Source organism: Nannospalax galili, unplaced genomic scaffold (assembly GCF_000622305.1).
Source record: "Nannospalax galili isolate Female #2095 unplaced genomic scaffold, S.galili_v1.0 scaffold1138, whole genome shotgun sequence".
NCBI lineage: Eukaryota > Metazoa > Chordata > Mammalia > Rodentia > Spalacidae > Nannospalax > Nannospalax galili.
Window position 1 is genome coordinate 858,801 of NW_008342297.1, and position 27,273 is coordinate 886,073.

The window sequence follows — 27,273 nt, forward strand, 5'->3', positions numbered from 1 at the left end:
GTTTTTTAAAAAGAGCACTCAGTGCTCTTTTACAAAAGGATTTGGGGCTGGGCGGGGTGGCGCACGCCTTTAATCCCAGCACTTGGGAGGGAGAGGCAGGGGGGACTCTGTGGGGTTCACACCAACCCGCTCCACCCAGTGAGTTTCCGGGGAACCGGGGGTCAAGGGGGAACCCGGCTCCAAAAAACCGAAAAAAAAAAAAGAGGATTTGGAGACTGGAGAGATGACTCAGTGGTTAAGAACACTGGCTTCTCTTGTAGAGGACCTGGGTTCGATTCCCAGCACCCACATGGCAGCTAACAACCATCCATAACTCCAGTTCTAGTGGAATCCATTACCCTCTTCTGACCTCCTTGAGCATTGCACAACTTGGGTGCACTTACATACATGTAGGCAATACTCATACTCATGAAATAAAAATAATAAATAGAATATTTTTTTAAAAAAAAAAGATATTTAAGGCTGTATGTGGTGGCACACGCCTTTAATCCCAGCACTTGGGAGGCAGAGGCAGGCTGATCTTTGTGAGTTCGAGGCCAGCCTGGTCTACATAGTGAGTTCCAGGACAACTGGGGCTACAAGGAGACCCTGTCTCAAAAAGAGTATATATGAAAAAAAAAAAGATATTTATATGGGGGCTGAGAAGATGACTCAGTTGGTATTTTCCACGAAAGCATGGAGACTTGTTCAGATCCCCAGCACCCATGTAAACCCTTGACACAGTAGTGTGCCTGTAACCCCAGTGTTGGGACGAGCAGAGATAGGTGGGTCACTGGAGCTCATTGGCTAGCAAGCCTAGAATCAAAACGGGTGGAGAGACACCTGATATCAACCTCTGGCTACCACTTGCACATCTTGCACATGCATGCACACTCACCCACACACCTCCATGACATTTACACACACACACACACACACACACACACAGTTGCGATTACATTGTTGTGAATCAGAGCTCCAGAACATACTCATCTTGCATTTCTGAAATTCTGCATCTGTTAAACAGCCCCGTTCTTTTCCTTCTCCCTACTGCCAACTACTGTTCTTACTTTCTGTCTATGAATCTGGCTAGTTTACATAACTCATGAAAGTGTAGTAATACAGCATTTTTTTTTTCTTTTGAAACAGAGCCTCATTATGCAGCCCTGACTGGCCTGGAACTTGCTATGTAGACCAGGCCAGTCTTAATCTCACAGGATAGATCCTCTTGCCTCTGCCTCCCAAGTGCTGGGATTAAAGGCATGTGCTACCACGCCCAGTGTTAATCATGTATATTCTGATGCTGTAGAACATTACAGTATGTCACAGTGCTGCACTGATAGATTTCCCAAACAGAAGTCCTTGGATCAAAAGCAGAGTGTGCTGATTTTGATGCATGCCTGTATTCCCAGCACTCAGGAGACTGAGGCAGGAGGATCAGGAAATCAAGATGAGGGATTCCAGCCTGGGCTACATGAGATCCTATTTCAAAAAACCCCAACCCCGGAACCACAAAAGTGCCTGGCAAAGTGGTTAAGTAACATCTAGCAGCTATCAGTGGCCTTCAGCTGCTGTTCCCAGCCTGGTTCCAGCCCAGCACTGTTGGTGGTGTGTGCACTTTCTCATCTTGGTGATTCTGGCTGTGATAATGGTTTACAGAGGTTTGTTAATAGTTTGTGATCTCATATTAACAATGGGGCCTTTTATGTGTAGAAGTTATTTTAAATGAAAGGACCATTTCCAGGTTCAGATGTGGTGATATGACATAGCAAAGATTTGTGGTTTTAGATCTACAAATACAGAATTTAGAATAAACTGTAGATGGGCCATTTTACATGGAGACTCTGCCAAGACTTGTTTTTAAAAAATTGTCTGACTCTGGGTTTCCCCAGGGCGGTTTGTAAGGTTTGCAGGAGAGCTCAGGAGAGGGGAGCATGGGGCCAAGGCTTGCCCAGCAGCACTGTCCCTGGGTAGAGCCACTTTAACCTTTGTGTCTGTTTACAAGAGTGTGTGGAGCCTCTGGCCAGGTTTCCCCAGTGTCCTAATGGGGCTGTGCCCTGCCTGTTTGTTCTGGCAGCCCTTACCTGCAGTTGCTAACAGGCTGCCTCACTTTTTCCAAAGCTGGTTTTGGAGAACATAGAAATTCATTATTGGACTCACTTTAAAAAGTTTTTGGTTTACACTGAACATATGTCAGTACCTCCCAGAGAAAGGTAGCATTCTCAAACAGCTATTCTCCATCCTGAAGTTTTTGTAATATACACAGAGGGGCTTCAGTATATTCATGTGCCTGTGAGTCCTCTGGTTTCAAGACTCCTCTGCCTGATTCTGTTTGCTTTTGTTTTTGTTTTTTTATTATTTTTATTTTGTGTGTATGTGTGTATTGCCTACATGTAGGTAAGTGCACTGTGTGCAATGCCCTTGGAGGACAGAAGAGGCCATCGGATCCCTGGAACTGGAGTTACAGACAGTTGTTAGCTACCCTGTGGTTGCTGGGATTCGAACCTGGGTCCTCTGTAAGATCAGTCAGTGTTCTTAACTGCTGAGCCATCTCTCCAGCCCCCTGATTGAAGATCTTAGTGTTTCATGTACTCAGAGAGTCAGGCTTGGTATTGCAAAGGCTAGAAAACTGGTAGTTGCGATGGACCAGCCCAGACCGGAGCAGTTCAGTCCAACGGGAACAGGGTCCTCGAGAGAGTGGAAAAGGATTTGGCGAGTGACAGACAGACACACAAGAGCTTGGTGAAGGTCTGAGTGTATTTTTGCAGCTGCAAGGTTTGAAATATATACAGCAAAGATTGCAAAAGTTCATCATCAGCATGACTGTTCTGTAATTAGTCACTTCCTAAGATTTTCAGTAAAAGTGAAACAATTTTGCCAACCATCATGTATAGCCAAAACACATTTCTTTATCTTATCAACCTGGTACCAGTCAGCAAATTCTTGCTTTATGATACTGTGATTTCTACTACCTGCTTTTATTACACACTCAGAACTCTGCTTAGTTTTGTGATTTCATGTCAGGATGAAATTTCAGGTCAATTACCAAGTACTTACCACCAAGTACTTTCAATATCAACTGTGCCTGATACTACATTTTTAACTGTTTGATAACATTTCTTGCTTATTTGTAGTGGGCCATCAGGCTTCTAAGTCATTCCTTAACCCCTTAGATCCTAAAAAATTATTTTATGTTAGGGACCTATGAAACCATTCTTTCCTCTTATTTTTTTTTAACTTTTAAATACAGTCTGTAGTTGTCTTTTAATGCTCTCTTGTTGATTTTTTGTCAAAAGACACCAAGGTGGTCTTGATCTTGCCAGTTTATTCATGAACTGTAATGAATACCAAGAAACCCTTTTTTTAATTTATATTTACCCATCTATGTCTCTCTTTTAGAAATCCGTTATTTCCTGGACTTTTTAGCATTAATTTTGCTTAACTACTTCTTGCTGTATCTAAAATGGCTTTCATTAATAGTGATGCATCTGGAGGCAAAGTTGTCTCAGGTGATTGAGTTCCTGAGAACTCTTTCTGCATACTAGGATAATTAAAAGATTTTAATAAAGGCAGTGACAGTGGTGTCAAGGACACCAGGTGCTTTCCGGGTCCCCTGAAAGCCCATGATACAGTGACAGAAAGAAAGATAATAGCAAGTAAAAGCATGCCAAGTACACTGCATGTTTTTTAGCACAGCCAACTCCAAGAGGCAACCTTCCTTGAAGTTTCGGCCTCAACCCACGGAGGATCTCACACGGGCTTTATTGGAGATGGCGTGACAGGTAGTAGTCACAAGTCACAGGGATCACAGCCTACAGAGCTGAGACCCTTAGGATCTCTGGTTTCTACCTCCCTGCCAGTGTACCAGCAAAGGAGTGTGGGTATCTGGCACTGGGTGGGTGGTAAGAATTTGGGATGTTGGAAGAATGAACAACTTACTTGACTAGGAGTATCATGTCTTCTCCACAGAAGGATCTCGTGGCTGCATTTGACAGTGGAGACCAGAAGGTGTTCTTTGATTTATGGGAGGAGCACATTCCCAGCTCCATTCGAGATGGTGACTCCCTGGCCCAGAAGCTGGAATTCTACCTTCACATCCACTTCGCCATCTATCTGCTGAAGTATTCTGTAGGGAAGCCGGTAGGCTGACCTAGAGTTTGGGTCATTCCTTGTTAGCCATTGAGTATTTCAAGGCAGCATTGCTTTAGATCTAAGACCATTTCATCATACACCTTATGTCCTTATAAATGATTTTTGGCCTCACTCTCAGCAGTTGATTTTCTAATTTATATGGAGACTTAGTAATTTCTGTAATAAAAGCTATGTTGTTTTCCTAAATACCTCAGGTTCTTTAAAGCTCATCAAAGTAAATTTTTATTTGGCAACTTGGTCTAGATAAGTATCTAAGAGAAGACATAACAGGGGCTGGAGTGATGGCTCAGCAGTTAGGAGCTCTTACAGAGGACCTGAGTTCAAATTTCAGCACCTATGTCAGATGGCTCACAACTGTCTGTAACTCCAGTTCCAGGGGATTTGATGCCCTCTTCTGGCCTCCACAAGCATCAAACACACATGATGCACACACATACATGTAAGCAAACACACATACACATACATTCACTAAAAAAAAATGAAAGATGGTAGTATTAGCTCACATGTTTAGAACATAGATTTCAGTATAAGTAGTGGAGAAGTAGTATGTCTATTTTAGAAAGTCCTTGGGTTGAATTCAGCTTCTACAGTCTTTTCCCAGGTGGGCTGGAGCTGAGGAGATCTGGAGGGGGAGAGCACTGGAGCCTTGAGTACAGAGGAAACTGGCAAGGAGAGAGGGAGCAGGCAAGGTGACATTTAATCATTCACATCAGTACTGCCCTGAGGTCCTGTGTGAACTCATTAGAATGCCAGGGACCCCAGATGTGTGAACAGTGCTGAGGAAGCAGCATCCTAGCACCTTGCAGAGGCTGTTCTTAGAAGGCTGTTCTCTAGTATGGCCCATGTGGGGAAGGTGTGGATGATTCATTTTTTGTTTTGTTCTGCCTTGATTCTGTTTCAAATTTTTTTCTGTTTTGATGTAAGATAATCATTGCCAGTGTAATCTATTTTTAAGTCCAGTGCTCAGAAGAGGGACTTATGCATAGGCTGAATAAAGTGTGTGCTCAGGGAGGAACAACTGTGTCCAGAGCTTGAGGGCTGTCATAGGTGCAGCTCACATAGTGGGGATGAAAAGCACCAGTTCTGAAGCCTCAGTGTCCTTGTTGAGGCCACATGGCCAAGAGCCCTGAGATGGGAACTCCCTTGACCTGGGTTGTGCATGGGACAGTGATATGGACAAGGTCAGTCCTGAACTTCATAAAGGGAAGGAGAACAGGAAGGACACTCATATTTCAGGAAATTGTAAGGACATACTTATTCCCCTTTAGAAGCCTCTCCAGGGGGTATCATGGGAATGCAGACAAATGTTTGTGTGTCTGCCATGTGGAATGAGCGCATCTCATAATGGTAGAATTAGTAAGATGGCTTATGGTAGGCAGGGTTAGAATTGGTCATGAAGAATTTTAAGGACGTGAGAAAATGGTGCTAGTGATGGATGAGTGCATGGAGAACTTGTGCATATAATCCTCCAGCATTCCTGTTGAGGTGAGGTTAGACACTGGAGCCAGTCTGTCTGCCAGGCCTGATAGGCAGCACGAGTGACATGATGAACCTAGGGAGCCTTGCAGAGTGGATGGGGTGAGCAGGAGGACAGAGTACTGAGCCAGAGACCCCAAACAAGTATCCTCCTTCTTTTAGGACAAACAGGAGCTAGATGAAAGAATTTCTTATTTCAAAACCTACCTGGAGACAAAAGGGGCAGCACTGAGCCAGACAACAGAGTTTCTTCCTTTCTACGCCCTTCCTTTTGTGCCCAACCCTATGGTACACCCCTCATTTAAAGAACTCTTTCAGGTAAGCAGCTGCCTTTGGAAATTGTATCAGAGCTTGCTCAGCATTGTTTATGCTGGTGGTTGATGTCCTAAAAAACTTAAAATTGGCCAGGCATGGTGGTGCATGCCTTGAATCCCAGCACTGTGAAGGCAGAGGCAGGTGGATCTTTGAGTTTAAGACCAACCTGGTCTACATAGCAAGTTCCAGGCCAATTGGGGCTACAGGGAGACCCTGACTCAAAAAGGCAAACAAAAATAAAAACCTTAAAATTGGGTACTGGAGAGATGACTCAGCAGTTAAGAGCACTGGCTGCTCTTGCAGAGGACCTGGGTTCAGCTCCCAACACCCATATGGCAGCTCACAGCTGTGTCATAGTGTTTACCATGATATGCAAGCTTACATTAGAGAACCACTTCTCCCTTCTTATCTAGCCGAGGTCTACAGAAATGACTCCCTTTCTTTGGGAATCATTCAGTTACCTAGAAATCATTGTTTGTGTTGTCTGCGCAGTGTCATGCATGCTTGGACTGTATGGAATTATTTTTGATATTCAGCCAAATAAGGTTACTTGTCTTGCTTGTGTTTAAATCACATGAAGTATTAAAATCACATGTAAGTTATTTTTCCCTACTGTGAGTACTTGAATCCTCTCTAAATGAATCAGTCATATATCCTGCAGCCCGTTTTCCATGTTCTCCCAACCCTGGTAGAATGTCTGACATTTGGTTGTTTGGCCCAACATCTACATCCACAACTTTGAAGGACATTGAGTGAGCTGATGTCTTTCTTTTTTTCCTTCTTCAGGGTTCCTGGACTCCAGAGTTAAAGTTGAAGCTAGAAAAGTTTTTAGCTTTACTTTTTAAAGCCAGTAACACACCAAGGCTTTTAACCATCTATGTATCCTTTGGAAGCAAATAGGGACCCTGGTGGGACAGCAGCACACTGGCTGCAGTACCTGGACAGGGGCTAGCAGTTAAATATACTGCTTTCATATTTGCGAGGTGAATGATGCATTTATGGGAGGCCATGCCAACCTGGAAAGGGTTGACTTTGTGTCATTGGCTCTCTGAGATACCGCCATGGTGTTATTTTGATGTCACTGGCATAGAAGTTGTCTTGGTAGAGAAAAAGAAAATGTATCTTGTTAGAAAAGAACTCCTTGGAAGAACTGTCCCTTTGCAAAAGGTTAGTCAACTGCATGGGAGGCCTGGAGGCCATAGTATATCAATTCAACTTGTCATTCAAATCCAGACTTCTGTTTAGCAGCTTTATTGTATAATTTACATACCATAAAGTTTATCCATTGTAAGTGTATAATTCATTGATTTTTAGCAACTAGATACAGCTGTGCAGTCATCACTATAATTCCAGTGGAGGTACTTTGAGAGTTCAGAGGGACAGGGTCAGAGCCTGAACAGCCTTGAACCATTCCAAGAAAGACAGAATGCTCTGTTGCCCCACCCATTCAAGACCCATTTCCCAAAGGTTTTCAGTCTGTAAAGACACATCTTCTCTTTTTTTTTTTTTTTTTTTTTTTTTTTTTTTTTTTTTTTCCCTGTAGCCCCAGCTACCTGGCCTAGAACTCACTATCACTATGTAGATCAGGCTGGCCTTGAACTCACAGAGATCTGCCTGCCTCTGCCTCCTGAGTGCTGGGATTAAAGGTGTGCACCAACATGCCTGGCTTTTTTTTTTTTTAAAGAATATGTTTATTATTCCAGAGAGGCAATTTTTAACACATTTTTCCAGAAATAACTTGAATCAGGTTACATAAAACTATATATACAATGAAGTTTAAGGCTGGAAAAGTTGGGAAAAGAAATCAAAGACTAAAGCTGGGCATGGTGACATGGCCTCAATCCCAGCACTTGAGATGAATAGCCCAGCAGATCTCTGTGAGCTCGAGGGTTCGAATCCCAGCACTGAACAAAAGGGGGAAAAAGAAAAGTTGCTTGTAGTGATGGTTGCATAGCTCTTAATATACTGAAAGCCACTGAAATGTGTACTTTGAATAGGCTGTTTGTAGCATATGTAAATAAGGTTGTTAGTAGAAAAGGAATATTTAAGATAAAACGAGGAAAATATATGCCTTCAATCATGCAGACAGATGCATAGGAGCTGAGATGAACCCTGGCAGCCTGGCTCCAGATGCAACCTTTGCCTTCTCTCCTGGTCTGTTTCCTCAGGATGAAGTGTTAGAGCTGCAGTGACAGTGTTGGGATGGTTCAGGTCGGCTTGTTTAGAAGGCTTTGCCAGCAGCAGGAAAACCTTTGGAAGGGGCAAGCAGGTCAGTGTGGAGGCTGTGGGAATAGTGTAGGTCAGGGTTCCCACGGAGCCACTGAGATGGAGAGAAGGGCTTAGGAGTGGCTCTTTACACTGACTATGGAACCCACTGTCCTGAACAGTCTCTTCATCGAGCTGAGGTTCTTTCTTAGATGCCACACAACATCAGATACCTTGAGTGCTGTGCCTGATGGACCTGTTTTCCTGAACTTCTTTCTCATCCCAGAAGGAGAATGGACAAAATAACAAAGGTAAATCAACTGGGTTACAGCTTTCATGAGAACAGCTTTGCCAGTTCAACTTCTAAGCTGTGAGAAGAAACAGAGGAGAGAATTTGTGGACTTGGCAAATGAAGGCTTTAAAAGTCTAAATATTTACAGAGTACCTTGTAATTGTGTCATGTGCAGTTAGTTCCTTGAGGCCTACTTTTCAGGATGGCTAGTATGTCAGCTTGACAGGCACATTAGATAGCTAAGTCCTGGGGAAGTATGGAAGAACCAAGTCACAGCCAGGAGGGAGGAAACCTCAGCAGCTCAGCTAGGACACACAGGCCAGTGTGGGATTGTTTTACTGTCTCAGCCTTTACTTTGAACTGATCAAGCAAAGTACCTTTTTTTTTTTTTTTGAAACAAGGTCTCCCTGTAGCCCAAGCTGACTTGGAACTCCCTATGTAGACTAGGCTGGCCTTGAATCCGCCTACCTCTGCCTCCCAAGCACTGGAATTAAAGACATGTGCCACCATGCCCGGCTGCAAAGTACTTTTATATAAAGCATTTTCCTTTTTTTTAAAATCTTTTTGAGACTGGGTCTCCCTGTAGCCCCAGCTGACCTGAACTCACTGCGTAGACCAGGCTGGCCTTAAACTAACAAAGATCCACCTGCCTCTGCCTCCCAAGTGCTGGGACTAAAGGCATGAGCCACCACACCCAGCAAGCATTTTCTTTAAAAAAATTTTTTTTAAATTTTTATGTATGTGCATGAATATTTTGCCTGCATGTATGTAAGTGTACCCATGTTGTGTGTTGCCCATGGAAGCCAGAGGAACTAAAGTAAAGACAGTTAGCTGCCATATGGGGTACTGAATCAAACCTGGGTCCTCTGCAAGAGCAGCCAGTGCTCTTAACTCTTAACCTCTGAGCCATCTTTCCAGCCCCATTTCCATTTTTAAATTTTAAAAAATTTTATGTGCATGAGTGTATTGCCTGCATGTGTGTAAATGCACCTATGTTGTGCAATGCCCGAGGAGGTCAGAAGAGGGTGTTAGGATCCCCTGGAACTGCAGTTATGGATGGTTAACTATCATTTGGGTGCTGAGACTCAGACCTGTATCCTTTGCAAGAGCAGTCAGTGTGAGCTATCTCCCTAGCCCCCCCCCTTTTTTTTTTTTAACATTCAAGTTAATTCCAGTCTTGATTTTTAGCGTTAAATGATGTTTTCTCCTTGGTCAGTAACTTTTACCAGAGCTGGTCATCTTTCAGGAAGGTGAGAGCCACTAGTTATATGAAGTTGGTGTCCTCATTCACTGTGCTTTGCTTCAGCTCTGTCTTTGATATTACACTTTGAAAATGACAGAATTGCTGTGTTGGAAGTGTGTACAATGAGCTTCATACATGGGTACTGATGGCATGATCCTCAGTTCCAGCAGATAGAGTTTGCTACATGAAATTTTTGGTCCATGAAATAGCAACAAAACCCTATTCAAAGAAGAGCAATGCCAGAGGATTTCAAAACATCCTACCTTTGCTTTTCTATGCTTTGTTTCAGAGAATTCACAGTGTATCACCTCGCTGGGGGTTGTTTGCAGGGACTCCAGCCCTACAGGCTCTCTTTTGAAATCTTGGTGGAAGCCACTGTGAGTCTATAACTTAGATTCTGCGTGCCTGGAAAACCAGTGTCATGTGAGTGACACCAGAGTGTGCTGCCAGTGGAGGATATATCCAGACCCACTAGAACTTCAGCTTCAGTGACCTGGAGTGCCTTGCTCACTGAACACAGGCATCCCAAGGCCATTCTGAGTGGGGAGGGCCTCCTTGGACTTTTTTATTTTTGAGATGGGGTCTTCTGATGTGTAGCACAGGCTGGGCTCCCAGGACTCTTTTCTTTCTTTAAAAAAAATATGATTTTTATTTTATGTGTATGAGTGTATTGCCTACATGTATTGCCTGCATGTCATACAATGCCCTCAGAGGAGGGTGTTGGATCCCCTGGAACTGGAGTTACAGACAGTTGTTAGCTGCCATATGGGTGCTGGGAATCAAGTGCTCTTAACCACTGAGTCATCTCTCTAGCCCACCAGGCTTCTTTTCTGAAAAGATTCTACCCTGGAAAGTCTTTGAAACAAATTTATACTTCATATATGTAAGTCTGTGATTTGTGGGTGACCTTGCAGGTTTCTGAGTGGTCCTCCAGACATCTTTCCTAGTATATTAATGCAAAGCACTTGGCTTCCTTTATACTGATCTTAGACAAAGGGCTGAGATGCAATTAAGCTTTTTACCAGAGTGCCTTTCTTTACCAGCCATGTACTTCTTGGCCATTCCTGACAACTACCCCTTTTTTGTCTAGGCTTTTTGCTCTTGATTCTCAATGTAAATTTGGCTAAAAGTAGTATTACCTGTACCATAGCCCCAGTGCCCTACTCTCTTGAACTACATCTGTCAAGTGATTAGCTCATCATCTTTAAGGCTGGAGATCTGACAGTTCCAGGGGCATGGACAAAATGTTTCAATATTCTTTGTCACAATGCAACAAGGATAGGCTTTCCCCAGTAGAATTCTCCACCTGAAACCACAATGTAGTTTATTATCCACCTTTCTCTTGGCATTGAAGCCCTCCCTGATCTACCTGTTAAACTCAGAAACTCAACTTTGCTTTACAGCATCTTAGGATTTCTTGAACCTCTTTCTCCAAAACCTTCCAGACTCCTCCACATTACCAGGTGTAATAGTAGTCTGTGGCCCCGTGTCTTAGTACCAGTTTCCATTGCATATCCCACCCCAGATGTGTACTAGTTCTGCCAGCTGTGCTGTCCCACTCAGTACTCAGAGTGGTTCTTGCTGAATTGTCATGGAGGAGCCGGAGTACAGCTGTTTCCTCACAGGGTCCGCCTGGAATGTGTGAGAGTCACTAGGCTACTGTGTGGCAGAACACAGCCTTGGAGCACCTGAGATTTCTCTGCCCACCACGAAGGTATGGCTGTGAATTCTCAGCTCTCTGTGTTGCTGCTGGCCTGACCTTCATATAGTCAGGCCCAGTCGTTGGCTTGGTAGGGCCTATGCTAATTTTCTCATATCTAGCACAGCTGACACTCAAACAGGGCCAAGCATTTGCGTCTGGCCTTGCAGTTCCTGGGAATGACCTTCATCCTGTAGTTTTGTTGCTGCCACTGTGTATATGGGTCACATTTTCATCATCCACTCATCTGTTGATGGGTATCTGGCTGGTTCCATCCCTTGCCATTGTGAGTAGAGCAGCAATAAACATCGGTGCACAAAGTGTCTCTGTTAGAGTCCTTTGGGTATATGCCCAGGAGTGGTATAGCTAGGTCATATGTTCTATTTTTAATTTTCAAGGAACCTCCCTGCTGCTTTCCATAGTGGCTATCACCCACCAGCAGTGAATAGGAGCTTCTGTTTCTCTGCATCCTTGCCAGCATTGTTGTCAAATTTCTTTTCTTTAAATATGAGTGTATTGTCTGCATGCATGCAAGTATACCTGTGTCAAGCAGTGCCCATGGAGGGCAGACGAGGTTGGATCCCCTGGAACTGAAGTTACAGACAGTTGTTAGCTGCTGTGTGCACTGGGATTTGAACCTGGGTCCTCTTCAAGAGCAGCCAGTGCTCTTAACCGCTGAGCCATCTCTCTAGCCCCATCAAATTTTTGTTACTACATTTTTGTATGTATGTGTGTGGGAACACATGACACAGTGTATGTGTGGAGGTCAGAGAACAACTTGCAGGAGTCCGTTCTCTTCTACCTTGTGGTCCTGGGATCAACCTCAGGTTATCAGGCTCAGTAGCATCTTTGTTCTCTCAGCCATACTGCTGGCTCTTGTCAGATTTCCTGTTTTATTTTTATTTTGTTTAAGTGTTTTGCCTGTATGTAAGTGCACCCATGCATGCAGTACCCAAGGAAACCATAAGAGGGCTTGGATCACCTGGACCTGAAGCAGATGGTTGCCAGCCACCATGTGAATGCTGGGAACTGAACCCAGATTCTTTGCAAGAGCAGCCAGTGCTCTTAACCTCTGAGCCATCTCTCCAGCCCAAGTTGTTGGATTTCTTGATGTTCTCACAATTCAAGTTAATTATCACTATCTCCATTTTATAGGTTAGTAACAAGATTCAGAGGAGTCAATATTTTGTCTAATTATCTAGCAAGAAAGTGGTAGAGAAAGGAATTCTTCAGGTCTTTAAAATGTTTGAATCTCTTCACCTGTTCTTATCCAAAAGGCCAAGAGATGATTGTTTCTCTCTCCTATCCTGAAGTGAGATCTAGTCTAATATGAAGTGTAAAGTATTGTTCAGGGCCTGGATCAGTGCAGTAATGAGCTAACCTGGGTTGGAGCAGTGTTATCTCCTTTTACCTGAATGGAACCTAGGTGGCTTGATTACCAGCCTGTACCACTTCTGAGAGACATGGAACTTTGGGAGGTGAGGAGTCAGGTTACTGGGGTGTGCCTTCCTTGCTTTGTTTGCCAGTCTTTCATGCCATGATGGATTACTGTGTTGCCACAGGCTTAAGAGCAGTGGGCCACCAGGTGTGGTGGCACACATCTTTAATCCCAGCACTTGGGAGACAGCGGCAGGCAGATCTTCGTGAGTTGGAGGCCAGCCTGATGTACATAGTTCCAGGACAGCTGGGGCTACAGGGAGACCCTGTCTCAAAAAGGACCCCTGGCAAAAAAACAAAAAAAAAAAAAAAAAAAAAAAAAGCAATGGGCCATTGGTAGACTGGATCTCCAGAAACTGGGAGGCAAAGCAAACCTTCCCTTATTTAAATAATTTCTTTAAACGTTTATTTATTTTGTATGTGCATGAGTGCCACAGCACACATGGCAGTCAAAGGACAATGTGCAGAAGTTGGTTCTTCTACCCTGTGGGTCCTGGGGAATCAAACTCAGAAGCTTGGTAGCAAGCCTCTTTACCTGCTGAGCCATCTCCCTGGCACCCTTTCCTCCTTTTAATTTGATTCCCTGAGTATTCTTTCTCAGTGGTAGATCTGCCTGGCATAGTACTTTAGGGTATGCTGGTGCTGCTTAGGATTTGCCTCCTCTGCCTGTGACTGTTTGGCCTCATTCTCGCCAAAGCTGCCCTGGGAAGGGGGTGGGGTGTATGTGGTTCCAAAGCAGTGAGCCCCAGAACTTCCAGGCTATTTGCTTTCCCCTTTATCAATCAGACAGAATGAGAACTTGGGGTCCTTTTATATTCGTCTGTAGTTTTGCTTGTTTGTGACAGGATCTCACGTAGGACTGAACTCCACGTATAGCCAAGATGAACTTAAACTTCTCATCCTTCTGCCTCCACCTCCCTGTGCTGAGATTTACAGGCCTGGCCACATGCCTAGTTTCCTGTAGTGCTGGCGATCAAACTCAGCGCTTCATGCATGCTAGGCAAGCACTGTACCAACTGAGCCACATTCCCAGCTCCAAACACTGGAATTTTATCACATCCTGGATGCTTATTTTTTCTAATATCTGTCAAGCAGCCCCAGCTTTTATTTAAAATTAAGAACTTGGCTGTAGGACTGGTATGATGGCTTAGCAGGTAAAAGCGCTTGCTGCTAAGCCTGACAGTCCAAGTTCAATCTCTGGAACCCACATGATGGAAGGAGAGAAGTAACTCTCATAAGTGGCATCTGACCTCCACATGCTATTCACACATGCTCAAATACACATGCACATGCACACAAGACAAATAACTGTAATAATTTTTTTAATGTACGATGAAGACCTGCAACTTCATAACACAAAACCAAAAAGACGGAGGTTTGCCTCAACCATTTAATGAGCTGAATATAGAAGCAGACATTATTTTGTATCGTAGACAAAGAAAAGAACTAAAGAACTACAGAGAAAAGAACTAGAAGAAATTTTATGGGGTCCTGTCTGTTAGGAAAGCCAGTAATGATTCATTTGGATTTCCAGAAACAGGAAAATTTAAATTGGTGATTGCAAAACGCTTTGTAGACCCATGTGGCATGAACCAGAAGTAAGGTGTTGAACAGTGTTGACTTGGTTGTCATGGTAGAGTATTCTGGCAGTGGATATGGAAGTGCTTGGAGAAGAATTCAGTTGGTTGCACGATTTGCCACTGTTCTTAGCTTTGGCTTTCATGTGAACTGTCTTCCTAGAAATGTTGCAGCAGCTCCACCAGCAGCTCATGGAGGCTGAACGCCGCTCCATGACATACCTGAAGCGGTACAATAAGATCCAGGCAGACTACCACAACCTCATTGGAGTCACAGCAGAGCTGGTGGATTCCCTAGAGGCCACGGTCAGTGGCAAGATGGTAAGGAACATCCCCTGTTGTGTAGATTTCTCTTTGAGAGAAGGCAGTGCTTGGGGCCTGGGCTGCTGCTCCCTGCCCCTCACTTACCAATGGAGTCTCATGTTTCAAAAAGCCAGTGTGGAGAGACCATGCTGATGTTTGACATACTCTAACAGCATTTTACCTATGTTTTGAACACATGATCTGTTACATTGCTGTCTGTTTCTACCTTATTATAAATGCTAGCAATGGAGAAATTGTCTAGACGGGGTCTCCCTGTAGCTCTAGCTGGCCTCAAACTCACTGTGTAGACCAACTGGCCTTGAACTCAAGAGATCCTCCTGCCTCTGCCACCACGTCCAGCTCATCTCATCAATTTTTTAAAAACTTTTTTTTTTTTTTGGTCTTTTTGAGACAGGGTCTCCCTGTAGCTCCAGCTGCCTGGAACTCGCTCTGTAGACCAGGCTGGCCTCGAACTCAGAGATCTGCCTGCCTCTGCCTCCCAAGTGCTAGAATTAAAGGTGTGCGCCACCACACCCAGCTAAAAAACTTTTTTTAAGTGTATGACTGTTTTGCCTGCATGTATGTGAGTGTACTACGTGCATGCAATGCCTGTGGAGGCCAGAAGAGGGCATCAGATCCCCTAAAACTGAAACTATGGATGGTTGTTAGCCACCATGTGGGTGATGGGAATGGACCCAGGGTCTTTGGCAAGAGCAGCCAGTACTCTAAACTGCTGAGCCATCTCTCCGGCCTTCATCTTATTATTTAAAAGTTAATTCTACCTTATTCTAAGATGGACAGTCATACTATCTTCAAATAATAACATTTCTTTTGCTTTTCTTAGTAATCATAACTTTATTTTGTTTCCGTCTTTTTCTTATTACGTTGGTTAAGACCTAGGAACCATTGTTGAATAATCTTATCCTGGGCATCTCTGTCTTACTTCCTATTATAATGGGAATGTCTTTTAGTGTTTTACTTTTTGTATTTTTCAAAGTAGTAAGTAAACTTTATTCAGAATCCAAGCACAGATTAGAAATAGCTGTTAAGAGTGATGGCGGGCTACATGAGTGAGAGAACTCAAAGGATGCAGTTTTTGTTTTTGAAAGAAGTTCCCGCTGTATAGCTCTGGCTGGCTTAGAACTCACTGTGCAAACCAGGCTGGCCTTGAACTCACAGAGATATGCCTGACCCCTACCTCCCAAGTGCTGGGAATAAAGACTTGTGCTACCATGCCCAACCCATGTCATTCTTAAACGTTCTACATGATTCCATTATAAGAACAAGCCATACACTGCACCGGGTGTGGTGGCGTACACCTTTAATCTCAGCACTTGGGAGGCAGAGGCAGGTGGATCTCTGTGAGTTTGAGGCCAGCCTGGTCTACATAGTTCCAGGCCAGCTGGGGCTACAGGGAGACCCTGTCTCAAAAAAGACAAAAAAAAAAAAAAAAAAGGATGAGCCATTGTCAGCTCTGATGATGAATATTTAGAGTTCTTTTGTTTGCTGTAACAGTGCTGTAATGAACAGTCTTGTATATATAATCTGCATATCTTTGAATGTAATAAAGACAATATCTAAAAATGAAATTGGCTGAATCAATATTTTGGTAGATGACACCAAATTACTTTCCTAAAATTTTGAACAATGTCTACCCTTCGGGAGTGTCAAAGTGCCTTGTCCCCATGGGCTTGGTGGCAGCGCCAGGTGTGATTAACTTTTATAGCTGGTTTAGGTGGCTTACACCTGTAATCCAGCACTTGGGGAGTGAGAAGGAGAAGGATTGTGAGTTCAAGGCCACCTTGGGCCTTGTTGGCGACAGGAAGTCAACATGATGTTGTCTTCACTTGGCAGTTTATTGGTATCTGTCATTCATTCAGCCAACATCTCCTTAATGCTAGGCATATCTGTGACCGTATTCACTCATGGTGACCCAGGCAGGTGGGCATCTTTGATCTCACAGCTCATGGATACCAGAGACAGAGCTGTTGGTTTTATGAGTGAAAGTCTAGAGCCCAGATCTTCAGATTTGAAGGTGGCAGCCTTACCACTTACCATAACCACCCGCTAACTTTTATGCCTTGAATTTACAGAAGTGGTTGACAATTTGATTATTTTCCATGGCACTCAAAATGTTTCAAATGGAATGATACACCCTTTGAAATGTGGTCTTCATACCTATAGTTGTTTTTTTCCTTCTGTCTGGTCCCCAGAGCTGTGAGACTGAAGCTGAAAAGCTTTCTAGCTTGGCCATTTCATCATTGCACCTACGGGAAATGTTGAGGGGCCTTAGGTCCTGCAGGCAAGTTGCATGTCTTTCACCTGATGGACTTGGCCTTACCCTTCTTGCAGATCACCCCTGAGTACCTGCAGAGCGTGTGTGTCCGCCTCTTCAGCAACCAGATGAGGCAGAGCCTGGCGCACAGCATGGACTTCACAAGACCTGGGACGGTGAGGCGCTTAGGGCAACAGGGTGCCTGGGTTTGTTCTTCCAGATTTAAATTGAGTTAATGATAGAAAATGAAAGCCCATGAGAAAACCACATTCTAGAAGTTCTGGTACAACTGGCTTTGTCTATCTAGACACTCCCAGAAGGCAAACAAAGTTGTTTCTGAGGAGGGTGTGGCTAAGGGTCAGCCCTTTGGGGCAAGTAAGGAGAGGGCCGTTGTCATCTGTTAGGGCAGCCATTCTTGGGCATCGAAGGCTGGGAGTCAGTAAGAACAAACAGAAATCCTACGTTGTCTTTTAAAAGAACTGGCTGGGCATAACAGTGCACATCTTTAGCCCCAGCACTCGGGAGGCAGAGGCATGTGGATCTCTGTGAATTTGAGGCCAACCTGGTTCTTCATAGCTAGTTCCAGCCCAGCCAGGGCTATATAGTGAGATTCTGTCTCAATAATAATAATAATAGTCCCAACACTCGAGGCAGAAACAGGTGGATCTCTCTGAGTTCAAGGCCAGCCTGGTCTACATAGACAGTTCCAGGCCAGCTGGGGCTACAGGGAGACCCTGTCTCAAAAAGACAAAAAAAAAAAAAAAAAAAAAAGTTGGGTGTGATATTGCACCCTCATAATCCCAACGCTGAGGAGGTGGAGACCAGCAGATCCTTGGGGCTCACTGGCTGGCCAGCCTTGTTTTCTTGGCCAGTTCCAGATCAGTGAGAGACCCTGTGTCAAAAAAACGAAGATGGTTCCTAAGGAGCAACACCTACGGTTCTCCTCTGACCTCCACACGTAAACTCACACATGTGCATACACAGCTGCAACACACATGCACTCTCACACATTCCAGCATTCATGCACATGCACACACACAGGAAAGAATTGTTGTATGGGTAGGTTAGAGGTTGAATGATTTAAGGCAAAACTTTAGTGGTGTTTTTCTTAACTTTATGTTCAGAATAGTTGCACACTTACAGGAAAGTCAAAAAAGCAGCACAAGGAACACTGGTATCCCCTTTAGCCATGTTTACTACCTTGATTCTCTCCCCCTCCCTCTCCACCGCCCCCCACATGAACACACATTTAGTTTTATGAACTCTTTTTTTTTACATTTTATTTGTTATTTTTATTTTATGTGTATAAGTGTAATGCCTGCATGTATGTAAGTGCACCTGTGTCATGTAATGCCTGCAGAGGTCAGAAGAGGGTGTTGGATCTCCTGGAACTGGAGTTACAGATGGTTGTTAGTGCCACGTCGGTGCTGGGAATCGAACCCTGATCCTCTGTAAGAGCAGTCAGTGTTCTTAACTTCTGAGCCCTCTCCCCAGTATGTATTTCTTGTGTCAAGCTTGGCGGCTCACACCTATGACCCCAATACTCAAGGGCTGAAGCAAGGGGAGTACAGCGATTTGGAGGTCAGCTTGAGCTACATGGTGAATTTGAAGCCAGCCTGAGCTACAAAGTGAGACCCTGTCTCAAAAACTGGAAAAAAACGGGGAGGAGGAGCTAGAGAGATAACTCAGTGGTTAAGAGCACTGGCTGCTCTTTCAGAGGACCTGGGTTTGGCTCCCAGCACCCACATGGTGACTCGCAACCATCTGTAACTCCAGTTCCAGGGAATCTGACACTTTCTTACTGTCTCTGTAGGCATTGCATGCACATGGCACACTTACATACATGCAAGCAAAATACTCATAAACATTAAAAAAAAAAAAAAAAAAAGGAGAAAAGAAAAATAAAGATTTGTATTCTCTGGGCTGGAGAGATAGCTCAGCAGTTAAGAACACTGGTTGTTCTTGCAGAAGACCCAGGTTTGAATCCTGGCACCCACATGGCAGCTAACAACTGTTCGTAACTCCAGTTCCAGGGGATATGACAGTCTATTCTGTGCTCCTCAGGCATTGCACGACACGGGTGCACATACCTACATTCAGGCAATACACGCATACACATAAAATAAAAATAATAAAATTTTTTTTAAATTAAAAAAAAGACTTGTATTCTCTTACATAACCATATAATTACCAACTTTAGTAAATGTAATTATACTCACACACACTCTCTTGAATCTGCTCATTTCCATATAGCCGTTGAGCCTGTACTTCCTTTTATAGCCACTCCCCTCGGTAGGCTATAATCAGGTGTATATTGTCAGGATTCTGTAGCTGCTTTAAAAAAAAATACTTTATTATTTTTAATTTTTGTGTGTATAAATGTTTTGCCTGTGTGTAAGTGCACCTGTGTTATGCAGTGCCCAAGGAGGTCAGAAGAGGGCATTGGATTCCCTGGAACTGGAGTTACAGATGGTTATTAGCTGCCATGTGGGTGCTGGGATCGAACCCAGGGCCTCTGGAATAGCAGCCAGTGCTCTTAACTACTGGGCCATCTCTCCAGCCCCTCTGTAAAAGTTCCCCTTCTTTAAATAAACAGACCATTTCTCCTTCTGTTTGATGTTACCTTGTGATTAGGCTCAGGCTTGTCCTGGGTTGAATGTCACCAAATGATGGCATGCCCTTGCAAGGCCACATATCTGAAGGTACGCAAGGTAGAAGCAGGGCGCCTTAACCCTGGAGAACATCAGTATCTCCAAAGACACCATTCAAAGTGTGGTGCTTACATCAACCTGCTGCCTGATGCAGAGGCTGGTGGGTGAGTCCAGGTACACAGATCTGAACAGGGCCCTTGATGATCCTCAGGCACCCTGTGGGTCAGCACCATGGCTTTGAAATAGAGTTCACACACTCAAATCAGACTCTTCATAGAGGTTGCTTTTAGTAATTTTCTTTTTTCAAAGATTTTATTTATTTATTTATTTATTTATTTATTTATTTATTTATTTATTTATTTGTGTATGTGTCTGCTATGTGCATGTCGATGTCTGTGGAGGCCAAAAGAGGGCCTTAGAACCTTTGGAGTTGAAGTTATAGGGGTTGTGAGCCACCTGACCTGGGTACTGGGAGCTGAGCTCAGGTCCTCTGCAAGAACAGTAAGTGCTCTTAACCACTGAGCCATCTCTCTAGCCCCTGCTTTTAGTATTTTCAAAAAAAAACTTTACACCGGTGCTACCTCATACTCCAGTAGATTTAAAGTGGCATATGGAGATGTAGAAAACAAATATGAGAAATGAAGAAATAGATGAAAAGTAAAGAGATTATGGGAGAAGGAAAACTAAGGATAAGTAAAACACAAGCCAGGTACAGACTGGGGCCAAAAACGCCTCTCAGGCTGCTGAGCCTCTGGAGATGCTGGCTGCAGGCTAGCCTTTCTGGAAGCCTGTGCCTGAACCACAGCTAGTGCTGTACCACAGTTGGCACAGTAGAGTCTGTGACAGGACTGCTCTCTCCTGCTTGTCTACCACAGCTGGTGCAGAAGGATCTATGTGTGACAGAACTGTCCTCTCTGGTCCATCTACCACAGCTGGCACAGCAGGGTCTATGTGTGACAGAATTGTCCTCTCCTGTCTATCTACCACAGCTGGCACAGCAGGGTCTGTGTGTGACAGGACTGTTCTCTCCTGCCCATCTACCACAGCTGGCACAGCAGGGTCTGTGTGTGACAGGACTGTTCTCTCCTGCCCATCTTCCTATGCTTATTCTTCCCATACTTAGTTTCCCAAGCATGGGCGACAAATCCTATCCTGCCTTACAGATACAGACATCCTTGTAATTCTGTTTTTCCTGTACATCTGTAGCCAGCTTACTTAGTACTAATGTCATTAAAAGACAGCTTCAGAACAGCAGGGATGCAACATGCATACAACAGCAACATGGCTGACATAACTCACAAGAGGTTACTAGTGCTGTCTGTCAGGAGAATGGCCTGCCTGTCCTGGACTGTTCATTGGCATGAAGGTGCAGTTTCTGTCCAAGTTTAGAAATCAGAAGGCTCCAGCTTTGCCTTAACTATAGCCATTTTCTTTCTTCAGAGTCACTTACAGCTGACCAAGCCCACCTCAAGTCGATTTGAGATATAGTTCTCAGGACTGCTGAGTTCTGATGTGAAGAAGGAAGTTAGGGTGCAATAAAGTGGGATTCCACCTACTGGGTAGAGAAGCCTTAGGACTGGAAGAAGGATGCTTACTTGTTATATTTTATTTTGTTTTGTTTTGCTTTTAAATTTTATTTACTTGTATTTTATGTGTATGAGTGTTAACCTGCATGAATGTTAAGTGCGGCATGTATGTACAGTGCCTTTGGAGGTCAGAAGAGAATGTTGGATTCCCTGGTACTGAGTTATAGACTGTTGTTAGTTGTCATGTGGGTGCTGGAAACCAAACCTGGGTCCTCTTCAAAAACAAGTGCTCTTAACTGCTGAGCCATCTGACACTCCTTTTTAATTTTTCTATCTCTTCTACCTGTTTTATTTTATTTTAAATAAAAAAATTACTCATTTTATTTGGAAGGTTCCTGGAATTTATAGATATTTTTATTTTCACATAAATTGCTATGTTTAAATATATCTATTTTAAGCACTATCTTTTGTTTTTTTTTGTTTTTTTTTCCAGTTATTTATTTAATAACCACATACTTAGAGAAAGCATTTCATTACAACAGCATACCTGTTTTATTTTTTAAGAGGATAAATTGTGGCCATCAATTTCAGAATAAATTAGTAGGTCCAGGTCAGCCTCCCATGCAGAGTAGTCCCTACTCTTCAAGTTTCCTGTCATGCCAGAATGTTCCACATAATTGTACTCTGTGAAGGCAATTAATTGGCTAACCCCACCTGAAACCTGCTGGTGTCTGTGAAGTTAACTGCATTGGTGTCAGTTTTAAATCTGTACACAGCCCTTCTGAGCCACTGCAAAACAGACAGACGAACTGGACAGGGTCAGAACATGTTGCCATTGGTGCTGACAAAGCTGTTGGAGTGTGGAGTTTTTGTGGGAACGTACCTTTTGACTCCCAACCTTGGGGTCAGAAGCAAGAGCATTTGACACTTCTGCCAAGCCTGGACTGCTGCTGCTACCACACAGCCAGCACATGGGGGCAGCGTGAGGAGCAGAGCTGCACTTGCTCTCTGATAGGCTCTCTGTAGTAGGCAGGAATGGACGGGCAGGTGCACAACCAGGTCTGCAACACACAAACCCAGTGAGTCATTCCCTCTCCCTGGAAACAAGAACACTCAGACTGGCAGAGGGCCCTCATGGAAACTCTAGGAGAAGAAGTTCTCTCTTTGCCTGGCTCATACCCAGGTAGCCAAAAAAGCTGCCTTATCTGACTTGGCACGTGGATCTAGTTGTTCCCAGAAGGCTTAGTGATGGTGGGATTCCTGGTTTTTGAGGTAGAGAATTCTCCAGGGTATCCTGTAATGTTTTGACAACTGCTTGTCTATGTGCCTGGCCGTTGGCTGCCCTAACCCCAAGTTTGTCTTCCCTCATCTTTGCTAAGCTTATCAGACTCCTAGCCTGGGATAGAGAAAAGTCAGATTATGTTTTCAGCAACCTAGTGAAAAGAAGTCAAGAGTTCTCCCCTGGGCACAGGAAATAAAACAATTTTCTAAGATTATACAAGTACAACCATGTAGCATAAATGACATTTTAGCATTTCAGCCAACAGCAGACCCTGAGTACTATGGTGGTTTTGTGAGATGATTTTGCCTTGTGACAATTGGCTCTCATAGCCACCTCAGATTGTGTGAGGACCCTCTATAGTCTTTTCATGATGACAGAAACTTGCAATAATGTATTTCTTAGACTGTGTTCCCATTGAGGAGTGCACAACTAATGCTGAGGTTGCACAAGTCCCACAGTACGCATTTGGAGGGTGCTAAGTCATCCCTGTGCATCCTGCTGTGATCTCTTGCAAGTCAGCTCAGCCAAGGTAGCTAGGGCTTGGGCTATAAAAATAACTTTGCTGGAAACCAGCAGTTTAACAGTCAGCCTGGCAGAACACAATCTTTCCCTTTCTTACATGGCTCATCTCAGCTCCCATCACTAACTTCTTGCCTCTACTACATATGTCTTTGTCTAGACCTTTAAATATGCATGTGTAGTAACTTTTAACAATAGTTTCTTAGTATTTTTTTTGTTGCTTTGTTGTTCTGTGTAGCTCAAGCTAATTTTAAGCTCACAATCCTCCTGCCTCACACCTCCCCAGTGCTGGAGTTAGAGGCATGCAGCACAGTGTCCAGCTTAACAGTACGTTTTTGAAGTATCCTCTGCCTTATTTTCATATTTATATTTCCTTTACCTTTAGCATTTTAATTTGAGGACGCATGCCACTATTCTCTCCAGCCGGGAGGCGGCGTTTCAGTAACCCTTTCTGTGATGCAGCTACCTCTTTGTGTACTGCCATGGCATGTGAAAGTGCTTGACCCATCTTTACCTTCTCTGCCCCTGTCCTCTAGGCCCATGTGAATGTAGAAGCTCTGGAGGACAGGTGAGCTGTGAGTGAAGGGAGTCTGTCCCAATGACAGAAGTGAATGAGGGTGACTTATGAGACAGAGCCTAGGCCAACTCTCAAGGTGAAATCAAACCATAGCCTGAGGCTCACTGGTGGCTCTCGTAGGCTTGTAAGTTCATGGGAAGGGGAAGTCTCATTTAAATGCATCCTTATTTGGATGAATGGTACTAGTGGGAACAAACTCTCCCTTTCTTGTACAAGTCCAGGTAAGGCCTCATTGGAGATAGGCATTAAATACCTCCCCAGGATAGCTGTAAATCCTCCAAAGGCACAGAACCGTGACCCTTAGGGGGCATCTGCATCTACACTCACCGTCTTTGTTAGAGTAAAGTGCTGCTGAGGTTATGGTGGCAGTGGTCACCCTTTCTCAGGATGGCCTTGTACAGTGATTGAGGCGCACTACCACATGTGACTCTCCTTCCTGTTGTGTTGTTGCCCTTGCTCTGGCTTGAAGCTTATCATCTACAGCTCTCTCAACCCCCCCTTGTAACTTTCCTAGATCTTGGCAGACCACTTGCCTTTGACCCACATGGCTACTACCACTTCGAGGTTCAGTGCTGTGTGGTGGAAGAGTAGCCTGCTTGAGCTCCTTTCCCTTGCTGTATATACCTCACACACCAATGACTGGCTATTAACTCCAACCTTTCCTGAACTTCAGACAGACTTCGGGCTCCTGTCAGTCCTGACAGGCCACCATAGTTTGTGTGCTCAGGCTGCATTGTGTTAACTCTTTCAGAGAATGACACTCCAGGGAGCACTTGGAGATTGTCCAGGGCTTAGCTGTCCCCTCCACCCATGTGTATTGGTCGTTGGGATGGGGCAGAGCTGCCCCTCACCCCCCGTGTCTCAGTTTCTCGGTCTTGGTTAGGCTGTGTCCAGTGCTTTTGGCTTTGAGCTGTGTTCCTCCTGCCCCCTTGCCTTACTGGTCACTCCCCTTTCTAGTATTTACACCTTTGTGTTCCAGGAAGCATTCAGGTGTCCCACAAGCATGTTACCCCCTTGCTCAATGACTGTCCTTGCTTTATGGTGAAGCAGTTCTTGCTGTACACATCTTCTTCCTGTTACACAGTTGGTCATAGCAACTGGGGCTGCTCCTGAGGGAGCAGACTGAGGCCTCATGCATACACCTTGGTGATCTGAACCTCTGAAGTTTTGTCAGGGGATCCTGTAGTCCTTTTTTGTGTGCACTTCAGCACTGCAAAAGCATGGTGAAAATGGATCTGGCCTTCAGGGTTTAGCAGTTCCTTCCCACCTTCTAGGTGCCAGCCATAACTGGTGTCAGGCCACCTTGCTTTCTGTGCCCCAGGCTGGACCAATACCTATTTTTTCCAGCCACTCTTAGGCTTACATTTTCTAAAATGAGCTGGGTATGGTTGCATACACATTTTGTCCCAGCACTCCGGAGGCAGAGGCAGGCGGATCTCTGTGAGTTCCAGGCCAATCTGGTCTATATAGTGAGTTCCAGGCCAGCTGGGGCTACAGGGAGACCAAGAAATAAAGTAAATAAAACATTTTCTAAAATGTACCTACAAACTAACGCTGGCCTTCACAGCCTGATGCCGTATGCCCTCATCCTGCTGTCATTGTCATCAACAGCTCTCCTGGGCCTGCTATGGCCCATTCCTCCTCTACACGTGTCTCAGGGACAGCAGCTGCTGGGAAGGCCGAGCTTGGGGCCCCTGTGCCTGAGGACTAGCAGAAGCACAGGTGCAGCTTTTTCTCCGACATCCCAGAGCTCTGGGCTCAGTGAATAGTTGACATATTGGTACATGGGTTGCTCCACTGTGTCTTCTACGTGTGCCCTCAGAAGACTTCCCAGCATTCCTACAGGGCTTCCTCAGGTAGGACTCTACCACCTGATCATTCACAGTAGTTGAGAGCACTGGCATCCTTCTGCCCCTCTCCAAAGCTGTGATGGCCTGAATAAATCTTTCTTCATAAATCCTAGAAATCAAAGAATACCCACCCAGACTGAGTAAAGGCCTCCTCCTTAACAAGGGGATCTTTTCTGAGACTTGTTGCTTTGCTGTTGAAAATCCATTGTGGGGCTAGAGAAATGGCTCAGCAGTTAAGAGCACTCACTGGCTGCTCTTGCAGAGGAGCTGGGTTCAGTTGCTTGCAACCATCTGTAACTCCAGTTCTGGGGGGATCCAGTGCCCACTTCTGACCTCAGTAGGCATGTGGTATAAAACACTCATAAATTTTTTAAGAAAACTTTTAAACATCCATGTTAAGCTCAGTAGAAGGATTTGTTCTGGCTGTGATAATTTTTCAATCCCCCATTTTTCTCCACTGAGGCTGTTACCTGGAGGCTGTTGAGGCTCTGCACACATTGCACACACTGCAGTGAATCCTCAGTGCAGCAGCAGCAACTGTGGTTGTAGCTTGAGAATCTGCAGTGGAGACCCCAGAGACCTAGGGCATTGCAAAAGTTGGTTGGCAGAAGCTCAGAGCAGCCTCCTCAGTGTTTGTGTGTGTGGTTTTGTTTTGTTTTTTTTGAGGGGGGGGTTCTTTTTGAGATAGAGTCTCCCTGTAGTCCCACCTGGCCTGGAATTCACTATGTAGACGAGGCTACCCTGGAACTCACAGAGATCTGCCTGCTTCTGCCTCTGCCTCTGCCTCCTGACAGGTAAGCGTCACCACGCTGGGCTAGTGTTTGTATCTTAATAACACTTCTGTGACTCAGTTGGTGATCTTTGCCTAGCGTGAATGAAGCCCTAGGTTTCACCCTGGCACTGTGGAAACCAGGGATGTGGCTTATCTGCAATCTCTAGCACTCAGGAAATGAGACAATCAGAGGTTCATGATCATTCTCAGCCAAATAGTGAATTTGAAGCCAGCCTGGGCTATGTGAGACCTTGTCTCAAAACAGCTATGTGAGGGGAAGAATAGAAGTGATGGCCTGCTGTGAGGCTCCCAGACTTTGAGAAGGCCAATCCCAGATGGCAGTTTGGCAGTCAGCCTCAACTTGTCACTTACACTGCAGTCAGGTATAACTGTCAGAGGGAAGAACTTGGCATAGACAGGCAGGGGAGAAGAAACCACACTGTTGCTCTGCCGTCATAGGGATTCCCACCACTGATTTGTCATCATTGGCCTTTCTAGGTGGGCTCTGCCTGTGCTTCATGGTTGGAATGGGCAAGTCTTGAACAGTTCATGTCAAGAGAGATTATTAGGCTGTTTGCTGTGTGCCAGACTAACAGCAAATAGATGATTAATAAGACAGTGAGGCCTTGATGCTAGGGATATAGCTCAGTTGGTAGAGTACTTGCTTAGCATGCATGAAGCCCTGGGTTCAGTCACCAACACCACATAAAAACAGATGGTGGTGCACGCCTTTAGTCCCAACACTGAGGATGTAAAGACAAGAGAACTGAAAATTCAAATTCATTGTCAGTTACATAACAAATTCAAGGCCAGCCTGGGATGTATGAAACTCTGTCTCAAAAATACAACAGAAAAACCATGTAAGTGCTTGTATAGAGCAGTCTGTCAGCCTCAGCATGCTGTTTGAGGTTGGATTATTCTGTGTTGTGAACAAGAGGTTTAACAGCCCTGGCCTCCTGCCAGCAGATGCCAATAGCTGTGTCCCCAGTTATGACAACCAAAAATGTCCCCAGACATTACTAGATGTTCTCTGGAGGCAAAGTTATTCACAGGTGAGGACTACTAGAGGAAAAGAAGAACATGCCCAGCACCCAGAACAGTGAGGAAGTGGGAAAGTGCTTCCCCCCCCCCCCCCCCCCCCCC

General features: G+C 44.6%; 1 protein-coding gene across 11 annotated transcripts in view; it reads left to right on the forward strand.

The window, feature by feature from the left end:
- Armc9 (armadillo repeat containing 9) overlaps positions 1-27,273 on the forward strand; it is a 169,081-nt gene that overhangs the window by 14,894 nt on the left and 126,914 nt on the right. For all 11 annotated transcript variants that reach the window (XM_029565936.1, XM_029565932.1, XM_017799377.2 and 8 more), the window contains 6 exons: positions 3,949-4,119; positions 5,770-5,925; positions 6,709-6,801; positions 8,414-8,438; positions 14,539-14,696; positions 17,031-17,129. In XM_029565936.1, the coding sequence (XP_029421796.1) occupies positions 3,949-4,119; positions 5,770-5,925; positions 6,709-6,801; positions 8,414-8,438; positions 14,539-14,696; positions 17,031-17,129 (702 nt within the window). The remainder of the gene's footprint in view (positions 1-3,948; positions 4,120-5,769; positions 5,926-6,708; positions 6,802-8,413; positions 8,439-14,538; positions 14,697-17,030; positions 17,130-27,273) is intronic.